General features: G+C 45.3%; 1 protein-coding gene across 1 annotated transcript in view; it reads left to right on the top strand.

Moving 5' to 3' along the window:
• Positions 1-21,747, top strand: part of RNF145 (ring finger protein 145) — a 57,706-nt gene that overhangs the window by 2,052 nt on the left and 33,907 nt on the right. The window contains exon 2 of the mRNA XM_006032196.3: positions 9,821-10,034. Coding sequence (XP_006032258.2) covers positions 9,821-10,034 — 214 coding nt within the window. The remainder of the gene's footprint in view (positions 1-9,820; positions 10,035-21,747) is intronic.

Genomic DNA, 21,747 nt, shown 5'->3' with positions numbered 1-21,747 from the left:
CCGCGCCCGGCCAGGCCCGCGCCTCCGGCCCGCCCCACCGAGCGGGGCGGCGCGGGGGGGGCTGTGTGCGTGCGTGTGTGTGTGTGTGTTTGTAGTTAGTGCGCATAGTGTGCATGTAGTTAGTGTGTGTAGTTAGTGCACATAGTGTGTGTACTTAGTGTGCGTAGAGTGTGTGTGTAGTGTGCATAGAGCGTAGAGCTTGTGTATAGTGTGTGTGTAGTTAGTGCACATAGTGTGCATGTAGTTAGTGTGTGTAGAGTGTGTAGAGCGTGTACAGTGTGTGTGCTTAGTGTGCGTAGAGTGTGTGTGCAGTTAGTGTGCATGTAGTTTGTGTAGAGTATCTGTGTAGTGTGCGTAGAGCGTGTGTATAGAGCGTAGAGCTTGTGTATAGTGTGTGTAGTTAGTGTGCGTAGAGTGTGTGTAAGTGCACATAGTGTGCGTGTAGTTAGTGTGCGTAGAGTGTGTATAGTGTGCGTAGTTAGTGTGCGTAGAGTGTGCGTGTAGTTAGTGCACATAGTGTGCGTGTAGTTAGTGTGTGTAGAGTATGTGTGTAGTGTGCATAGAACGTGTGTGCATGCAGTGTGTGTCGTTAGTGTGTGTTGATTGTGCACATGCAGTGTGCATAGAACGTGTGTGCATGCAGTGTGTGTCGTTAGTGTGTGTTGATTGTGCACATGCAGTGTGCATAGAGTGTGTGTGTGTGTAGGTAGTGTTCATGGAGCATGTGTGTGCGTGCAGTATGTAGTTGTGCATAGAGTGTGTGTAGTGTGTGTGTACTGCATGTAATGCATGTGGAATGCGTGTAGTGTGTGCGCCCAGAATGCATTGCATGTGTGTGGAGGGTGTGCGTGCATGTGTAATGTGCCCTCTGCGTCTGCAAGGGGAGAAGGAAACTAGCCTGCTCCTCCTTTCTTCCTTGTTTTCCCGAGCGTCAAAGGAAAACGAGGAAACCTTTCTCTGGGAGACGGTTTCCTGCCGTGGCGCCTGTCGCCGCGCTCCTTCCTGCCTGCGATAGCAGGGCTGTGTGGGAAAGAGGTGGCACGTGTGCGTTGTGTGGTGTGCTCCCGTGGCGGGGCAGCACGGCGCGGGGCTCTGAAGGGGCAAGGTGCTCTCTTCTGGCACGCAGCACCATCTGACTTTGCGTGTCGCGACGTTTGTCAGCCCTGGTGTTTTGAGAGAGGTGCTGGGATGCAGCAGCATCTCCACTGGCCCGCAGTACAGAGCAGCCTGAAAAGTTTCTGTGTCCAGATTAAAATGCCCCTGCTATTGATCTTGCTTGTACCAGGTTCAGGCTGTGCGCGCTCGCTCCGGTTACACTCGATCCTCACCTGCGTGAGGTCTTGGGCATGGCCGGTTAGAAACGTAGCTGTGTTTTCACCTCGTGCAGTTAAACCCTCGGGGCCCTATCTGTCCCCTGTGAGGGTAGTGTGGGGGAGCTCCCACAACTCCCCACCGTATGCAGATACGACACGGGTGCAGGAGGTGTGCACCAGAGAGCTGTAAAAGCAACCAAGCCTTTGGTTAGAAGCTGCAGAGTTGAACCAAGACCCGCAGATCTCTCAGCCTCCCTGTCGATCCATAGGAGCTTTCACTTCGGTTTGCGGTTTCTCAGCGTACGTCGTTTAATCAGGTGGATTTTTGTCTTCTAGGAACTGGGCTGAAGCCACCAGCTAATTTCACGGGGGCTCACAAAACAGGCAGCCATTCTTAAGCCGGCTGGATTTGCAGTGGTGCTATTTGGGTGAAGGGCTCTGTTCCTCCACCAGCCCCTGCCTGATCCAGCGCCATCATGTCTGCTACCTCTTTGTTAACAAATTTTAGGTCTAAAAGCCTTTGGTTGCTCATACCAAATAGAATAAATAAGAGCTGTTATCCTATTTTTAAAGCAGCAGTTGAGGGCGGCCGTTGGTTGGCATTTATAGGAATAGAAAGAATGACACTTTTTTGCCTTCCTCTTACAATGTGGATCAAGTACAGACAATACGTTAGAAGCCAAATCCTGGCCCTGCACTGCACGGGCACACCGGCCCCCTCCGCTCACATTTGTTAACGTGGTTACGGTTTGCAGGATCGGTGTCGGATTCGCTCATGGGTTGGAGGTCCCCGCGACACGGTTCAGACTTGCTCTGTGTGTGTGCATACGTACATGTGGACACCAGGAGTCCGAGGAGAGGGCTGGTGGAAAAACCGAGGTTTAGGGAAACAAGCAAAAAATAATCTTACAGCTGTGCGGCTGTGTTGCGTTCTCCATTGCGAGCTGTGCTGGGGTAATGGCGTTTAGAAATGTGAACCCATTATGCTTCCAGATGGCACCAGACATCAGTCTGGAGTTACTTGCCCTGCCATTTTTCTGATTATGCTGTGGAGAGGCTCTTGTTCATTTATCTTCATGCGTAGTCCTCTCTTGAACGTAGGGGTGACCCACGCTTGAGATCTGCTGGCAGAAAAACCACCTACGTTTTGATGCCTGTGTACACCAGCTTGAGTTAAATAACTGCAACCGCTTTAATTCACACTTGTTAATTTTGGATGAGAACTTTGACCTCTCACTGTGTTTTTGCTTTGATTCATTATGTAACACTCCCTTCCTCTTTAGGTGAAAATCACACTCATCCAGTCACTTGATCTCATCTCTGCGGTAATTGCTTTATTGCGCTGTTTGGATGGAAGAAAAGGGGAGGGGGGAACCTATTGGGTATGCTTAATAACTTCTTGGTCAAACAGCAGAACTGCTGAGTCTGCTCGCTGCGTTCTCTCCCTGTAAAACTGCCTTCATTTGAACTCTGAAGTCTGTCTTGATGTGATTTGACATTGCTGAGCTGCTGTAGTAAATCATGAACAGAACAGAATGGGCTTGGAGGGAGGTGGTGACCAGATCCAGACTGTAATGGTGCGGTGCATAATCCTAATTTTTAATTGGCTGAAAAAGTGTAGTTATTTGCAAGGCTACGCTGTATTCAGCTTTCTCAGCAAAAATGGTTGAAGAGTGCTGTCACTGTTAGCTCAAAACATACCCCAGCTTAAATCATATGTCACTGATGCACCTTTTACTACTTTTGCTGCTCACTGCTGCTGGGCTGGGGGGAGCATTGTTCTCTTGCACCCGTCACCAGTCATCACTCCAGAGAACTGGACTTTTCTGTGGTTTTGTGCCTGCAGCTGAGCCCATAACAATTGTCCACGCCCCCCAGAAGCCAACATCATGTTGCAGCGTACAAGAATCCGAGGCCCTGAGCAGCTCCGATTCTTCTGTTTTAAATCCCCTTCTGCTCCCGGGAACAGAGCAGACGTGCACCATGGAAGGATGCTGAGAGGTATGCGCGTTCTCCGGAGCACAGCTGGTGGGTCTAATTTTAGGCTTCCCGGCCGTGACATCAAACCTTTTAGTAGATCTTAGTCCAAATAAAATCCCTGCAGCTAGGTGTCTCTCCCCCCTCCCCCATCCTCTTTCTTCTTTAAAGATATATTTAACTCAATTTAGCTTATTCAACAATCGGAGCTTTACATGGTAGCATTCTAATTTTAATTTTAGAACGTCTTGTTTAATGCTTCTTCTGTGTAAATGGAGATCGTGACCAAATGCCGCTCTTGCGCACAAACGGGTACCCCAAATCACTGACATTTTGCAGGGGTTAGACTTTAGGCAGACGTTGTTTTTTGTTCTTTAGTTTCTTGCAAATTTCTCCAGGCTGCTTATGACATAACTTGGTGAGGTACTAAGTGCTGCCTCTGTCCATAAAAGTCCATTTAGAGACTAGTGCGCATCTCAGGAACTGCAGTTTTTTGAAGTCTGGTTCCTAGTGCTTAATCTGGCTTCACTAGGAATCCTACTGTTGTCTTCAACTGGGAACAAAGTTAGACCGGCACTGCAGGTTTTGAAGATAATCCAGCTTTTACCCTGGTTCTGTAGCTGCTTGCAAACTTTCTTATTTATGGGCTTGTCTAAATGTGGAAACTGCCAGTTTAACCATTAGATTTTCTACCTGTTCACTTGAACCAGGGCAGCTTGTGTTTGTGTGTGCGCGCCCTTCTTGTTGGTTTAAAATCAGTCAGGTTAGTCCAACTTATTGTAAGTTGAGTGGTGCAGGGGAAACTGAGAAGCAGGGATCCTGGTTTTCTCTGATTTTAAAAAAATCCCCAATTTTCAGTTTAAAAAAACTAACCCCAAATCCACATTTTTCCATGATTAAAATTAAACACCACTAATATATAGATATATGGTGGTGTTTCATTTAAATCACGGAGAAATGTGGCTTTGGGGTTAAACTGAAACTCCAGTAATATATAGATATCTATATATTAGTATATATTAGTGGTATTTCATTTAAATCACGGAAAAATGTGGCTTTGGGGTTAAAATGAAACACCCCTAATATCTAGATAGATAGATATATGTATCTATCTATCTATCTATCTAGATATTAGTGTATATTAGTAGTGTTTCATTTAAATCACGGAAGATGTGAATTTGGGGTTGCTTTTTTTTAATCGAAAATTGGAAATTATTTTAAATTGGAGAAAACCAGGATCCCTTCTGATAAGACAGCTTGAAAATCACACCAAAACATTGCACTGATTTAAATAAACAGGTATAAAATTGCACCATTTGCCACAATGCTACAGTTCTTTGCATAGACTGAGACCTATTTAAAAGGAAAGTTTTACTCAAAAGGTTGCTGGTAATCTTTCCACCAATGAAACTGGTAAGGGCCACGTTTGTGATAAATCCAGTAACTTTTTTTTTTTTTTTTTTTTAAATAGTTGCTAGAAATTAGACATCTGAGCAAAGCCGTTTGGAAATGCTGATTCACGGAAATGGGAACTTAACCAGAGTTCACAGGAAATGTTTCTCAGTTCCAAGACGTAATTTCTGGGCAGAGGAAGACCTAGGCCTGTGCCGTGGGGTTTCACTCGGCTCTTGGCTGCCTGGGCTCAGTTCCAGGGTTCACACCATGACCATGCGAGTTTTGGGGTGGGGGTTGCACCCCTGCTTTTGCTTTGACTGGTTTCCATTTCTCCCGTGATTGAGAATGGGAAGGGAGTTGAAATGCTTAGTGCAACGTGCTTAGAGCGGTGTTATTTTTTGCTTGCCTCTGTTCTGTCTTACTGGAACTCAGCAGCAACTTCACCTGAGCCCTGAGGATGTGTGTGTTTGGACTGGAGTCGGTTTAAAAGGGTTTCTCATTAACAGTAGATGTGGCAACAGGATTTGCTACAGTGTTTTGGAGTGGGCCACTCTTCTGTAATATGTAGCTTATTAATTGCAACATTGTGCTTATCACAGTTGTTTCTTAAAAGCACAAGTAGGGATTTAAGCTGCCTAGTTAAATAAGAAAAATACCATTCATTTTTCCTAAGGTCCCAGAAATTGGTTTGTGAATTTGAAAGGGTAAAAGAAGCTTGGCAAAGATGTTCAGCTTAACTTGGATATTCATGGTCTTATTTAACCCCGTGTTTTGGAAAACTTGCACTGAAGTCCACAGAAGTTTGCCTGGGTTTGGAGAGTTAAGGAATCTGAACAAGACTCATAGAAAAACTTTGCTCTGTACAGAGAAGTCATCAGATGGCCGACTCTCTTCAAGTACGGCACTTGTACATGTTGAGAGCATTTTAATCAGATTCATGGTATCATAGTATCATAGTGCTTAGGGTCAGAAGGGACCTAAACAGATCATCAGGTCTGACCCCCTGCCCCGGGCAGGAACAGGTGCCGGGGTCATATTGCCCCAGCCCAATATCTGCTCAGCCTCCTCTTGAAGACCCCCAAGGTAGGAGAGAGCATCACCTCCCTTGGGAGCCCATTCCAGAGCCTGGCAGTTCTGACTGTACAGTAATGTCTCCTGATGTCCAGCCTGAACCTTTTCTCTTGAACAATTTGTGGCCGTTATTCCCAGTAACCCCAGGGGAACAGAGCCTCCCCCAATGCCTGTTGGCCCCCCCGGTGAGTTTGTAAAAGGCCACCAAGATCCCCTCTCAGCCTTTTCTTGTGGAGGCTGAATAGATTCAGGCCCTTTAGCCTCTCTTCTTAGGGCCTGCTCCATTGCCCCTTGACTATGCGGGTGGCCCTCTTCTGGACCCTCTCAATGCTAGCCACATCCCTCTTGGAGAGCAGTGCCCAGAACTGGACGCAGTACTCCAGCTGCGGCTTGACCAGCGCTACATAGAGGGGGAGGATCACCTCCCTGGACCTGCTTGAGATATCTGTAGATGCACGACAAGGTGCGGTTAGCTTTACTGACCGCTTCCTTACGTTGGCGGCTCATGTTCATCCTGGAGTCAGCAATGACTCCAAGATCCCTTTCTGCTGCCATGTTGACAAGACGGGTGTTTCCCAGCCTATAGGTGTGTTGCTGGTTCCTTCTCCCTAGGTGCAGCACCTTGCACTTGTCTGTGTTGAACTCCATCCTATTCTTATCTGCTCACCTCTGTAACCTGTCTAGATCTAGCTGGATTCTGTCCCTCTCTTCCAGCGTGCCCACCTCGCCCCACAACTTGGTGTCGTCAGCAAATTTGGACAGCGTGCTTTCCACACCCACATCCAGATCGCTGGTAAAATGTTGAACAGTACAGGCCCCAGGACCGAGCCCTGGGGGACTCCACTGCCCACGTCCCTCCAGGTCGAAAGCGACCCGTCCACCACCACTCTCTGGGTGTGACCATCTAGCCAATTTGCCACCCACCTGACTGTGTAGGCATCAATGTTGCAGTCACCAAGTTTTTTTAAAGAGAATGTGGTGGGAAATGGTGTCAAAGGCCTTCTTAAAGTCCAGGAAGATGACATCCACCCTGGATCACCCTAGATGCATGTTTTTACAGCAAATACCATAACTTTGTGGGCTAACATTCTTTGTCAAGCTTTAACTTGATGGCCTTAAAAGTAATCTTGAGAAACTTGTAGGCATTTTCATGTTGATGAATTGGTGATTTTACACAACTGGAGAAGTAAAGGGTTTGAAAAATAGCTTTAACCCTTTCTGCATAACCTGTTTGAGGCTGTGCATCTATTAATCCCGACTTTCCTTTTGATGATAGGCTTGTCATTTCAGTTGGAATCCCCCTGAAATTTCTCTTAAAAAATTAGCCTGGGTTGAAAAATCTGTTTTGCTGCAATAGGGTCACAGAAAATTTAGGCTGGAAGGGACCTCACGCAGTCATGTAGCCCAGCTTCCTGCTCAAGGCAGGATAATCCCAACCTAAATCATCTGAGCCAAGTGTCTGTCCAACCTGCTCTTGAAAATTTCCAAAGCTGGAGATCCCACAATTTCTCTAGGCCACCTATTCCAAATGCTTGACCAGTGCTACATACAATAATTAATAGCTTTTCAAGATGAGCAGCTTGCTTGATAGGATAGTAGTGGTAGTTTATTTACAGCATTCACCAAAACACTACAATAAAATGAACAAATAAAATTATCTAAATAAATAACAGCATTTATATAATACATAATTTTTACTAAAACGCTTGATAGGGTAATTGGGCTGCTATTAGTTTGGGGCAGGCATTACTGGTGTCTGTTTTAGCTCTAAAAGAGTTAAAACATTATGCATCATCATGCTCTAGGCAAGTGTTCAGGCCAGCTCTCTGTACACAGGCAAGTATCAACTCTAAATTATGATTGTTAATCATATCCTATCCTTGAGGGTTTAAGTTGGATGTGGAATTATGCATGTGCCTTATGCTGGCCCTTTGAACAAGGGCAATTTCATTCAGTCTGAATAAATGGAAATGTAATTGCATTCTATTAAAATGCTGTATTTCGAAGCCCGTGTGTACCGTTGAGCATTTCAAGTAAAAATAAAATCTGACAAGTGAAGCAATATCATGAAGTAAGGTCCTGTAAACTGTATTCCATCTTGTAGTAATTAGAGTGTAACAGTATTAGTGAAACATTAATATTGCAGCGGAGCAGCAGCTGGTGTGGTTTACTCTGGGCTCCCAAACTGCTTCTGTCGCAACCGATTGTTATACAGTTTATTCAGCAAGAAGGCATCTTACGGGATTCTCCAAACTCACACTTGAGGTTTTGAAACACCCTCTCCCAGGTCTTTTAAAGTGAGAAGCACTTCTCGTCTCTGCAAGTGTTTTCATGCAGCTGGGCAGAATCCTGTTCTTTAAGCTTGTCCCCCATGACAGAGACTCTCAGCCTTTTGCAGATCCTGAGCTGAGGCTGGGTTGTCAGCCTGCTGCAGTGGTGGTTTCTGTGTGCACGAATGGCCTTTTGCTGCTGGGTTTGGCCTTGTAGCTGCTCACCCCGCCTCATCCCTCCACAGAACTTTCCTTTATCAGCTTGCTGTAATAACATCAGTAATAATAATAGTACAGACCTTGCATGGTAGTGACTTGGATATAAAGGTTTGCCACGCCAAAGCAACGTGTGGGCCTGACAGAGCGCAACAAAAAACAAATGCATGAACATTTTTGCTAGTTCTTTAGTTTGGAGAAGAGAAGACCGAGGGGGATCGAATAGCAGCCTTCACCTCCCTGCAGGGGGGCTGCAAAAAGGATGGAGCTGGGCTGGTCTCAGTGGGGACAGATGACAGGACAAGGAGCAATGGGCTCCAGCTGCCACAAGGGAAGTTGAGGTTGGATATAAGGAAAAACTTTCTCACTAGGAGGGTGGTGAAGCACTGGCACAGGATACCCAGAGAAGTGGTGGCATCTCCATCCTTGGAGGTTTGTAAGACCTGGCTAGAGAAAGCCTGGCTGGGATGATGTAGTTGTGGCTTTGAGCAGGGGCTTGGACTAGATGTGACCTCCTGAGGTCCCTTCTGACCTTCATTTTCTATGATTCTGTAGCCTCTCCTCCTGGCCCAGCCCCAGGAAAAAAGGAGTACATAAGTGTCAAATGGAAAAGGCACCAATTTGCCATTCCTATAGTGAGCATGTGGCTCAAGAAAACCATTGACAACTCGTACTAGCTTAGTAGTGTCAGCTGAAGGCCATGGACTGAATGGAGAAGGGAACTCTGTGTCTCCTGAATGGGGTCCCAAGAGTTCATGGCTGAGGTACATGTCCAGGTGATTGTGGGCAAATTTATCTTTGTGTTCTTTCAGTAGCTAAACATGACCCTTCAGTCCCTACTGCTGTCAGTCCAGCTCTGTTCCCAAGCACCAAACTCACTTTTCAAACCAAACCTTCATTTTAGAGCACCAGAATAATGTGCCATTGTAATGAATTATATTGGTATAATTGGTACAGAGCTGTGTTACAGATGTTAATCTAAAAAAAAGTGGTTGCCTAAATAAACACAAAAAAAATAATAAAAAAACCAAGATTAGGCTGTTAGAAGTTATTGCAAGTGGCAGGGAGGAAATGCATCTAAATTGTTGTGATTGTAAAAGCTTTTTCCTCCCAAAAAGCCTTCAGTTGTTAACGCGTACCACTATAAAGAACAGTTCTCATTGACATTTTTCAAAAGCCTTTTTGGATGAAGCAACCATAGAAGGAAATGGCCTCGTAATTCCCCATTTAACTTGAAATCTCAGAGTCCCCTTCATCCCTGCTCCCTACTTGGGTTTTAGAGCCAACATTTGTGCTGATGTTTTGTACCGCGCCGAGCACAGTGGGATTGTGGCGTGTGACTGTGATAATATGAATAACTATGAGCGTTTGCACAGCATGTGCTCTCTCTCATAGTGGAAGACTACCATCAAAACAGAAGCGCTCCAGCAAGTTGTTGTAGGTAGCCAACTGATCTTCTGATAGCAAAAGATAAAAGCCCTGTTGATGGCCACACAGAGAGCTACGTTTGTTAGCTTGGGAAGCTTGTACAGTGAAATATGGATTTGCTTACTTTCGTCTGTCTTGTGCTATTTACAGTCTGCTGCGAGTTTGCTGAAAGGGAACAGAATGGCTGTCAAGGAGAAGCTGGAGGCAGTACTAAACGTGGCCCTGCGGGTCCCTAGCATCATGCTTTTGGACGTCTTGTACAGATGGGATGTCAGCTCCTTCTTCCAGCAGATCCAAAGAAGTAGCCTCAACAACAACCCTCTCTTCCAGTACAAGTACTTGGCCCTTAATATGCATTATGTGGGTAAGTGCACATACGAAAATGCAAACACGGTCCTGAAATGAAGCTTTCCCTCTGCCAGAGTTTTGGGAGGGCTGCACAACAGCAAGGTCTTACCTTGTTTATTCAATACCAGACTCACCTTCTTCCTGGAAATGAGCAATTGAAAATTGTGGTGTGCATCTTCAATGAGGGCCCTGATCTGAACAGTTTGGTTCAAAGGGAAATGTTTCTTCTTCATTCTGCATTTCCAAAACAGGGTGCATGTCTCATTTGGGCACGTGGTATATGAATAAATACAGTAGTGTGGTTATGACGCCAAAATGCTACTGTTTTTTCCGTTAATGATCAAACCGTCCCATCCTGTAGTCTCCCAGTGCTTTTAGAAAGAAGTATATTATATAGTCTCAAAAGAATTTATGGTATCATGTGAACTGAGTGAAACTTGAGGACTGAAACTGCTAACAACGGGTTGAAAGAACAAAAGTATGAACTGGGGATGGGCTCATCTGTTTTTGACCTTTCCTTTCTCATGTCCTTGTGACAAGGTATTTAGCAGAATTTGCAGATTTGTTGGAATCTGACGTGTAAAACATTCCTTGCCGTGGCAAGGGCTGAAGCCACTGGTGACAGCCCTGTTCCCCCTGCTCTCTTGCTGGGGAGTGTTGTAGTTTGAAGCCTTTTGTTTTCTTTATTAAATATCCTGGTTTGGTGCCAGGGGTTGGTGTGATGCGTGATGGGAGGAGGAGGCGCTGAACTCTATGTGCTGATGGACCTCTTTGGATTTTAACATCTATCATATAGTTGCCTATAATTGCAGAGGATTAGACTTGATGCCTCTGTGGTTCCTCTCAGTCCTACATTTTCCTATCTTGCGGGAGAACAGCAGAGAGGGGAGGGAGAGAGAGGGGTAGTCAATTGTTATGTAAAAGCCAAGTATTATAATTTACCTAGCTGCTGGGAGCTAAATAAAAGGCTAGAAGGAAGGAAATAAGTTGTTGCCTCTGGCTCATGACCTGCAGCTTGACAAAAGCCAGCTTTCAAACTTTATTACTTGATTTGCAGCGTAGATATGGCACTTCAGCTTAAAACCTTAAGCTTTCAAAATAATATGAGCTGTGTTGACAGTGGGTTGGTATGTGTAGTGCATCCACATACTGCACCCAAGTGGACAACTTTCCTAGCTCAATCAACTGGAATTCAGGGAGCTGAGACTAAAAGACATGGCCCAGAGCTCTAGCTCTGGTGGTAGGGGCCTGTTTTGGGGAGGTAAAAGGACCACACTCCTGGGGCCAAGTTCTCCAATGGGTGTGTGATTATTTTGCAGAGTGTATATTTATAGCAATTGTAGCTTACCATATATATTACCAACTTTTTAGGGATAGGATTAGCATGTAATTTATTTGGCGTGTGTTTTGATGTTACCTCCTTGTATTAGTTACTCAAGACAAGATACGGGATCAACTACAAGAGCCTGCCAAGGGGAATATCTTTTAGGTTTAGTCATTGGAGGCCAGTGTTTGGTTTTGTCCTTTTTCTGGAGCAGTGTGTCTAGGGTTTTAATCCTGCCTCAAGGGGTGTTGGTATATGATTGTTATCTTTTTTTCATTTCTGTTGCCTTCAGCATATTTTTTCTCATTACAAATGCAAATGTTACATGGCCTTTGGTTGCTCTGACTTACTGTATTGTTGGTGGAGAATTGTAGGAATGCACTTGCCATTCCTTTAATAGAGAGAGGCCAGTGTTGTTTGTCTGCTTTTTGGGGGCTGGGGCAAAGAGCAGGGTAGAACTTGCTTGATGGCTCAGATGACAAGATGTGAGTGGTCTCTCGTTGTACCCATGAAAAGAAACACTCTTTGCAAAATAATCTATATGTATAGCATTTGTACCAGTCAGTTTTGAACATTAAAGGTAGCTGTTGTACACTGAGATAACTGGTAGAGCAGTATGTCCAGTGAGATCTTTGAGCCGTCTTTTTTGTGATCATTTGATGATACTGATCTTTGTTAAATTCTCTGAGGTTTTTTTGATAACAAGCACTTTATCATTGATAGGTGCTGTTAATATTAGCTACAGCATCACTCACTTGATGTCTGCTTAGATATTTGAATAGTGGTTTCTCCCTTTGCCTGTCTTTAACTGCCATTCACTGTTTGGCATTTACATATTTAGTGTACAGTGATATAGCAGTACTTTCACACCTTGCTTTTAAAATATTGAGTCTCTATAATGATACTGTGTCAATTTGTAATTGCTTTTCTGGGAGGTTTTTAAAGCATTGTTTTACTTAAAGGCACATGCTTGTGTTTAAAAACAGATCCCAAACTCATTTTTATAGTGTCCCAGGCCCTGTGGATACTCTGAAATTAAAATTGATTTAATTTTGAATCAGCAAGGAATTGTTATAAATCAGTATAAGCCAAGGTTAAATTGATTTGCGTGTCCACACAGGGTTTCATGCTGCTTTGACTAAATCAATTTAAAAACGTGACCTTAGCTAAGTTGATGCAATTTGTATATAAACTGGGTTTATATACCATACTCCTCCCATTTGGAAAACTAAACTCCTTTCAATCCATTTGGGCAGGAGATCAATGTGTGACTTGATTAGCATAGTAGCATGCTGCAGATATATGGAGATGTGCTACATTTTTAAATCTATATTTGTATTTCAAAAATTCCCATTGGTTCAATCTTTGTCCATGCCTATGGCAACACAAGTATAATAAACTGCAACTACTTGTTTGCAGTAATAGGCAGTGGCTGGGTTAATAATCCCTTAGCGCAATAGGCTAAAGTTGTTCTCTTTTTCTTACCCTGTCCAAGATTAGCAAATTCTTGATAGCCTCAACAAAAGCAGCACCTTCCCGGTAGAGAATCGGTGCTAGGATGCAGCCCATGAACTCTGGTCCATGAGTAAACAGGGCTATTTTGGCTGTCAAGTGCGCTTCTGCATTCACCTCCTCCCCCCTGTTTACTTTTTCCCTAATTCAGAGTAGCTTGAAAGGCTGTGCTGGCTGCCAAAGTCAGAAGAACTGATCAGGTTTAGGCATCTTAAATGGAGGATTTAAATGATACTGCTGCTGTGATTCACAATGCAGCCAGCAGTACTGGGAACCGAGTCAAGCCTGTAGGTGCAGCCAGCTCTGCAGCCCGGCCCTCCTCCCCCTCAGATCCTTTTTTGTGAACAAACGTGGTCTGCACTCCACAGATTATCTGATCCTGGTGACAGCTTTAGAACCTGTCTGGCTGCACCGAGGTGAACTCGGAGCAAAGAGCCGGCAAACCATGGAGGCACATTTCTAGACAGAGCCATCAAGCCCAGAGAGGTACATTGGAAAAGAAGTGCGTTTTTCTCTGCAACCGAGCTGTCCAACTGGTGACCTGCAGGCTTCAGGTGGCCTCTGGAGGGTTAGCACATAGCCCACGGGCTCCTACCCCATTGCACCCCCCCATCCAGTTGCTGCTGCTGCTGTGGCCTGGTTCTTCAGGCTTCCCCCATCTCCGGCTTCTCCTTCCTGCCCCTGCTTCTGGGGGCAAGCCGGCTTTGGGGAAGGGAGCTGAAGCACTGCACACAGCATCAGGAGGGGAGCTGTGCTGTCGAGGTTGAGGAAGAGGGCTGTCCACACGGCAAGCATCGTTGGGAGGGGGAAGCTGGGCTGCTCCTGTGTTGGGAGCAGTTGGGGAGTGGTGAAGGCTGCCCACATGGCTGGTACACCTTGCAGTCCCCAGGTCCATGACCCGGGCTGTCCAGTTGAACAGCCCTGCCCCAGAACATCAATTTCTCCTTTCTGAAGATCCGCTAGACATGCCAGTCAAGCTTTCCTACTGTATAAAGACTGCTAGGATGTGGATGGGCTTTTGCGGGTGTTACCTGTTTGATATCCAGGTATTTCAGTCCTCGCTGAACCGGGATGCAGTGGGGAATTCTGTACTACACACAGACAAGCAGAGCTATTACTCTCTAGCGGGAACAGTATTGAGCTGTCTGTTAGAAACCCAAGCTTGTCAGAAATGAAAAATCATTTGGCCTGTTAAACCACTTCCATTCCTTTGCCTAAGAAGCTCCCTTTCCTCCCAAAAGTATAAAGAATTTAATAACATTGCAGAATTCCCTAATAACAGTGAACACTTGATATTATCTATAAGGAGATGGAAATTAATTTCCATGTTAACTGCTGTTATTGCAATGAAAACTGATCATTGGAAGAGATCATCAAGGAGAACCATCGATTCACCATAACTTGAAGTCTTTAAATAAAAAGACGAGCATCTTTCTGAAAGAGAGGCTGTACTTCAGCTGTCACTTTTTTGGGTTAGATACTGGAATTTGTCTCAATGAAATTAGCAGCTGTTGCTATGCAGAAGGTCAGGCAACATGATCATAATGGGCCCCTTCAGGTCTAAAATGTGAGTAATCAAGGCTAATGTTATCTTTGTACACCCTCTTGCAGTAGGGCCTGTTTGCTTGATAATTTAATAAAGCTTATTTAAAAAAAACCCATTTAAAATGGTTGGCATTAAAAAAAGCTGACCTATATATTTGTGCTGTTTGGTAATCTTGACGTACATAATGGAGCCGTCTGAAAACAGAAGCTGCAGGCTTAAACAAGTGAGGATTTGAGTCCAGTTCCAGGTGGAAAATGAATGTACTAAGAATCCTTCAGCCACATAAGTAATTAAAAGTAGTGAAAATTGTTTAATCTTCTCTCCCAGAGACCTGGGGAAAGGGTATAGCAGCACCCTAAGTCTTGTCTGTGCCTCTCCCAGCTACTCAGGTGGTCCAGTAAAAGATGTCACCCACAAAAATCTTTGCCTTTTCCCTTCATTATGCATAGTACTTGGGAACATAACTCGGGAGGAGCACTGATCTTTGCAGGTCTCCTTGGAGTCTTTGAGAGTTCCTGGTTGCTAATCAGGATCAGGTCATGTTTGGCTTTCCCTTTACCTACGTCTCATCATATAAAAAAAGACCGTTGCCGTATCCACTGCATAACATCAGCTGCTGTAGAAGCAGAATGTGATGAAACTTTTTACAGCGTGCTTAGCTCTTAGCCATATTGGCATAGCAACTCTGGGGATTGCTATAGCTCTATTAATGGTATCAGAAAGCTATATTAGGACAGAGTTATAAAAATAACCAGTTAGCAGTTTTGCTTCTGGTGTGGGACAGGCACGTGCTGGTTAAAAAGGTTTAATGTTAATTTTGAAGATTTAGTCCATTAAAACCAAGCTGTCCAGTTCTCAGGGCTGAAGTGTACTTGCTTATATAGCTTTCTAGTGCAGCGTTTTATATAATGGAGACCTGTGGTGTTCCCGACTGTGCCAGCTGCTACTGTCACCTTCCATATTTTCTTCTGCACTGCAGTATAGCACTTGAGTCACCTGCTTTCGTGTCCTCCTCTTGGAGAGGATGGATGCAGCAAAAAAGCAGAGTGTTTCCCCAAAAAGGATTTGAGATGTGCTGGAGGTGCAGTGTAGGCTGGCAGGCAAATATCGTTTGGGTTGGAGAGAAGAGAATAGCTGTGGTTTAAAGCTTGGTGTGGTTTGCAGCTATAGTTGCTGTAATGTTAAAATAATGCAGTCTTAAAGTGCCTTGAGTTGCTGTTCTTCATTTTCTTAAGAGTGAAAATACCCAGGGATAAGACACCAGGGAATGATTTAGTGCAATCAGTGTCTGTCCACCAAAGGTGAGTTGCAGATCTCTGTTCCTTTCCTAGGACTTTATTAAGCTCCAAGACAATTGGGGCTTACTAATACAGCCGCCACAGATTTGTGATGCAAAGTGACATTGTGTAGTAGCTACTTCCTGGACTGTGTGATTAAGATCTTAATCAGCCAGCATCATCAGGTGGGGGAAGGAGACTTGTTGCAAATCCTGTTTGTGCAGCGCAGGGTTCTCAACCTTTAAAAGCACGAGGTATCTCTCGTGAGGCTCAAGGCTGCCCCTGGAAAATGCCAGCTTTTAATTTTCACTTGTTTTTTTGATTACAGAAAAACAATATTCCAGTTGTTCTGTTGCAGAGGACTTGGACACCACAGCAGGGAACAATGGTTTTAACACTCCGCATTCTTATTTGGGATCTCTGGGTTTATCTTGTGACTCATGTACTCTAACATTGTTCACGTTATCCTTGAAAGGATCTCAAGACACCTCTGGGTACTCCAGCTCCCTGGTAGAGAATCACTGGTGGAGAGGGCTGGAGGGAAGAGGAAGCCCCCTGAGTTTGCTGTCCTCAAAGGCTGCTCTTCCATTTTTCTCTTTTGCCAACCCCATTTCTCTTCACCCAGGGATTGTGTTGCCGATGCTTTTGTCTGCCTTGCCTCTTCAAAGGTGCCTCTTTCATCCTCGGAGGAAGGGTATAGCTAGCTGAAACATGCTAAACATTCTTGTCCAAGGGTCCAACTTGGGGGCAGGGGAAGAAGCTAATGCAGTCACTTCCAGCAAGGTAGATTTGTGCAACTAGTAAAGGGTATTGCATGAGGAGTTGTGGCTTAGCCCTCTGTCTTTGGAAAGTGTGCAAATCCTCTCAGTAACCAGGTGAAGCGTTGCCAAAGATCAGTCTTAAAGACGCATCTGCATTCCTTATGCTTGGGCAGCATTTAGGTAAGTGAGCTGGGGAGCTATTTTTCAAGTGTTCTATTTTAAAACATCGCTATTTTTAAGTGAACACATAGTCTTATGACTTGGTCTTGTTTTATTCGTGCGAAAAAAAAAAAATCCTGTAATGTCTTTAAATTCCCTCATCATTCAGGGCTTCTTGGAGAATAAGCCATGCATCCTGCAACTGGTAGGGAGAGAGCCTAAAGAATTTCTGTTTCTGTTGTGCTCAGCATGTAGCCCAGTCTTTACCATAGCCCCCACTGTTGCAGCCAGACTTGCCAAAGTCTGGCTAAGCAGATTTCCCAGGTTGGCCATGAAGATTACATTGCACAGATTTCATAGGGAAGTCAGGCTGTAAGGGACCCCAGAGGTCATCTAGCTCAACCCTCTTCCTTGAGGCAGGATCATCCCTATCTAAACCTTCCTATACGAATCCATGATCTAAACTCTTTCTAAAGCTATTATTAATCATGCAAGAAATCATACCCTTATCTGCCACAGGGATGGCAGCCAGTGTCCTGCTTGTACAAGCTGTTGTTAATATACATGTGCTGAAGAGGTCCCAGGCAGAGGCCATGCTGCAGAGGAAGGTAACCGCCCCCCCCATAGTCTATACCTATCTGACAATGGGGTAAAATTCCTTCCTGACCCCAGATATGGTGAATGGTCTGACTCTGAGCAGTGGGGCAAGACCCTCTAGCCTCTTAAAACCTAGACCCTATAGACCCTCTTAAAACCTCCAGCTTTTAAGTCCCAGCAGGAGCACTGGCACAGCCCAAACAAAATCCCCACTTTTGGCTGCTGCCATCACCCAGTGCCTCTGAGGGAGGCTTAAAAAGAATTTGACACACGGAGCAGAAAGAAGGGGAGGGGAAGGGGCAACCAGCAAAGGGATTTCTGCAGATCCACCTCCCAGTAAAAAGCTGCACTTTTGAAATGTGCTAGCAGTATGTTACTCTGATTTTTTTAATGCCCTTTTAACAAAGCCTTTGCTTAGGAAGAGAGACTTGCAATTGTTCAAAAATAGTTTAGGTTATTAGTTGGCTGTTTACCTGTTTATGTGCTAATAACTTAAACTATTTTTCATCATGGATGTTGCAGCCATCACGAGGCAAAGACCGTGCTGTGATAAGAGCCACTTAAATCACAAACCCTGCGCTTGTGACAGGCACGAAAGAATCCAACAACGTAAATGGCGAATTAAAGAGAAGAAGTCCCTATCCAAATGCAGATTCATCATTTGAAAACCAAAGGACGTTCAGTGTTAGTTGGGGTCCTGTGTGAACAAATACTGGAGGCCTTGTCCAGTAGGAGTGTGAAAAGGTCACACTCTTCCCCCTCCCAAACTCCCACTTGCAGAGCTGCATCCTGGTCCCCAAATGCTTGACATGAGCCATGTTTGGGTAACCGGAGAAGGAAGAAGCATTAGCAGGATGTCAGGGAAGTTTGGACGGGGATCGGCCATCTGCTTTATGTCCTTGTGGTGGCTGCCGCAAAGCATTTTTTCTTCTTCTTTTGTCTGTAGGAATATCTGGTAGATCTAAGCTGGCAGTTTTCAACACATTTCCCTCAAAGGCAAGCGAGCAAAGGTTTAAGGTGAAGCCACAGGAGCTTTGGAGTGCAAATTTGCTGGTGCAGCCTTGCCTGGGCATGCTCGCTAACGGAGAGTGGCCTCTAGGTTATGAGGTGTGTGGTTCCCCAAGACTGCAGGTTAGCTGGATTGTGACTTGCTGATCCACTGAACTCCTTCAGTGTTTCTTGAAGGCGTTCTCTGACGTTGTTTTACAAACTGTGGGGCTCCCAAGAGCAGGACTGAGCTAGGGTAGTTGCCCCTCTGGATGCTGGTGCCTGGCTGGCTGGCTGGCTGCAGTTTGTCCTATGGATTCTGGCATCTGCGCAGACTTTGTGGCTAGACTCTGGGTTCGTTTCAGTTTGCAGAAGTTTTTCTTTGTCTGAATTGTGCCTGGGGGCCACCTCTGAGGCAGGGGATCGTCTTGCCGTGGTAGCAAAGGCGTACTTAGAACTTCCTCAGCGTCTCAGTTACAAAAGCTGCTTTCTGCGGGAGGGCAGAGGACATCCTTACGTCAGCCAGTTCTGAAATCCTGTTTGTCTGGCTTCAGATGAAGACTTGTTCATACAGCTCTGAGTGGGGCATAACTGTTCAGTGTTTTCCAGCTAGCTGTGTTCATTTGGACTTCTCTTTTCACGGGAGTTACATTAGTGGAATCGCTTGATGGGATTCAGGACCATTCAGATCATCCAGTCTGACTTGCTACATCCCATAGGTGCTAGAACCTCTCCCAGTAGCTTCTGCATCCAGCCCCAGACTCCTGTGAACAGAACCGTATCCCTACACCCGTGATTTAAACCATGCAACAAAGGATCTCCCTCTGGTTCCAGTGGCTAATTACCCTTGCCATTACACTTGTGTGCCTGAATCTGAGCCTTCTCATCTGAAATGATTTAGATTCAGCTTCCAGCCATTGGATAATGCTATGCCTCATCCTGGTAGTGGTAAAGAGCAGTCTGATAGACAGCTCTTGTATTAGATTCATGATCCCTCTCTTGGTGATAACTGGCCCTGGTTTTTAAGGAGCCAGTGTTTCTTTGGCACACCCAAAGTCAGTGACTTTTACTAAGAGAGAAACATTGTAAACTCCTTAATTGATGCGTGCAAAGCTTCCATTCTGAAGCTAGATCTATATAGAGCTTCAAAGAAACTATTTTAAATGGGTGAAAGAGATTTGTGACGATGCAACCAACAGGAAAATAAAACGGTTCTTAAATATCAGGGCCTGTCACTTGGAGACGCAGTTAGCATTGTGCCCTTGATGTGTGTGTCCCAGTGGATGCCTGTCAATCAACTGACACCTAGGCCTTCTCGGAAGCAGCCAGTTGAGCGCAGGACAGTGACCCTTTGCCCCCCGTAATGACCAGTGGTAGAGACAGCGAGGGAAGTGCTGAAAGGCAGCCCCGCAGCTGCGGTGGTGCAGTGTGTACATTCCACCGTCTCAGCGTTTTCCCCGCAGTTGAAACAACAAGCTGTAACTAAGCTCCTGTGTCTCGCTAAATGCTGAACAGAAACACATGTGTAACTTAGAGGAGTACTGAGCATTTCCTCTTTATTCCCCCTGGCATTTATGGAGGGCCTGGCTGCAGCCCAGGCAGAGGGGGAGAGGAAGGCAATGGGTGTCTCATTCTCCCTGACCTCCTTTGGGCTCCTGGGGGGATGTCTGCAGCAATGCTGCTTTCGGCAGTCTTTAGAGGAATATGGCATGGACTTCCCACAGCTTTGGACCATCTGTCGCCCTTGGGGGCTAGCAGGGGAGATTGACTGTGCTCCCTGGCGGCGCTGCATTGTGACCGACAGCAGGCAAGAGGCAGGAGAGAGTGCAGAGCTCGCTCTCCCCCTCCCTACTCCCTCGTGGCACACACTCATCAAGCTGGACCTGAGCTCCATCACATCCTCTGTTTAGGTTTAAGACCAGCTGAAAGAAATTAGTACACTGCTGAGTCAGGAGAAAGAGAGGAGCATCCAGTTGAGCCCAGAGGCAGGTTGACTCCTCTCCTCTCTCTCTGGGCTGGTTATGGATTCAGAGCCAGTAACTCTTGCATGGGATTAGGCATAGCTGCAAGATTTAGACATTAACCCTGAGGCTCCTGGTAGTTTCCAGTCTGGTGAGTGTGTGCGTGCATGTGTGCCAGCTATCCAAAGGGATGTTTAAAGGCACCATCTTTTTCTTCCATCAGAGGAGATGACAATCCCGATAACTCTCTACTTCTCCAGTCAGTGGAAATAGTGCTTCTGTTAAGACAGCACGGAGGAATTGAATTCCCCCAAATGTACTTACCTTAACTCTGTGGTTTGAAGTCAGATGTTCCACGTGTCATAAATGAATAGCATGTGTCGAGGGAAAAGTAGGGAATAAAAATACTTCTTTTGATGTGCCTTTTCATTTGCACTCCTCTTCCGTGTCCCCTTTCTTGCAAGGAGCCAACTTTGGTAATGAAGTGTTTACTTTCCTGTCGGTCAAAGGCATCGTAGATGGTAATGTGGGTGCAGTTCTGGGAATGGGGCCTTTGCAGCAAAAATGCAAATATTGTCACGTGGTGTGTTTCACGTCTGCCTTTTCAAGCTTTAAGAGGGAATTGCAAATAATGAAATGAAAAGATACCACTTGACTTTTTTCCTCCCATTTGAAAACTGACAATTAGAGCAAACTTTAAAAAACCCTCCTGGAAATCAACAGTGAAATTCTGGCCTGAGCTCAGAAGCAGCAGCTTTCATCATGGAGGCTGCTGCAATAACCGTGAGTGCTGTTCAGCTTGCCACTCTTTCTGTCTCTGAGGCCTGCCTGGTCCAGAGACCCTGTGTGTAAAAGCCATGTTGCTTTGTCTCTCCTCTGATTTGCACTTGGATACCTTTCCTCCTTGGGTCGCTTCTCCCATTATTTTTTGGAGTGCAGTGGAACACGTTCCTGGTTTAATTAGGGGTATATTCTGACTGCACTAACTGCATGACCTCTGAATAGCTCTGCTTTTCCAAAATGTTCTGCTGCCCTGTTTGAAGATAGCATCACAATGTCTGGGAGTCCAGTACAATGACTCTCTGACAGGCAAAATGAGATAAAACCAAGTGACAGAGCTGAAATACTGGTGCAAGAGCAGTAAGTGGGATTTCTTGAATTATCTCTGTAGTGAAAGGGGAACAGAAACCTGCTTCATAAGGTGAAGGGAAAAACCAAACCTGGCTTAGGCTAAAGTAAAAGGCAGGATTTAAACTGAAACTTGAACAGGAGATAGCTGCAGGACAGGTGTGTGTTGTCTGACTGGGCAGCACCAGTGAAAGAGCAGCTCCGAAGTTGGGAGGTCATGAGAAGGTGGCAAACGTTGGAGGTGCCAAGTGTTGTCTGGCCTGCCAAGGAGGCTGAGGCTTGAGAAGGTTTGTTGTAAGATTCTGGTTTGCTACAGCGATGCCAAACTTTATTTTTGGGTTTCACTGTTTAGTGCTGAATAAATAATTATGCACAGCAACTTTAGGAAGGGCTTGCTGATGTGGAAGAAGTCGATCACGTGTAAACAGCCCAAACGAACTTCTAGCTGTACAGCCTGCCTGCCCCCTGATCTTTTTA

The sequence above is a fragment of the Alligator sinensis genome, unplaced genomic scaffold (assembly GCF_000455745.1).
Source record: "Alligator sinensis unplaced genomic scaffold, ASM45574v1 scaffold1035_1, whole genome shotgun sequence".
Lineage (NCBI taxonomy): Eukaryota > Metazoa > Chordata > Crocodylia > Alligatoridae > Alligator > Alligator sinensis.
This window is presented reverse-complemented; position numbering and strand designations above follow the sequence as displayed.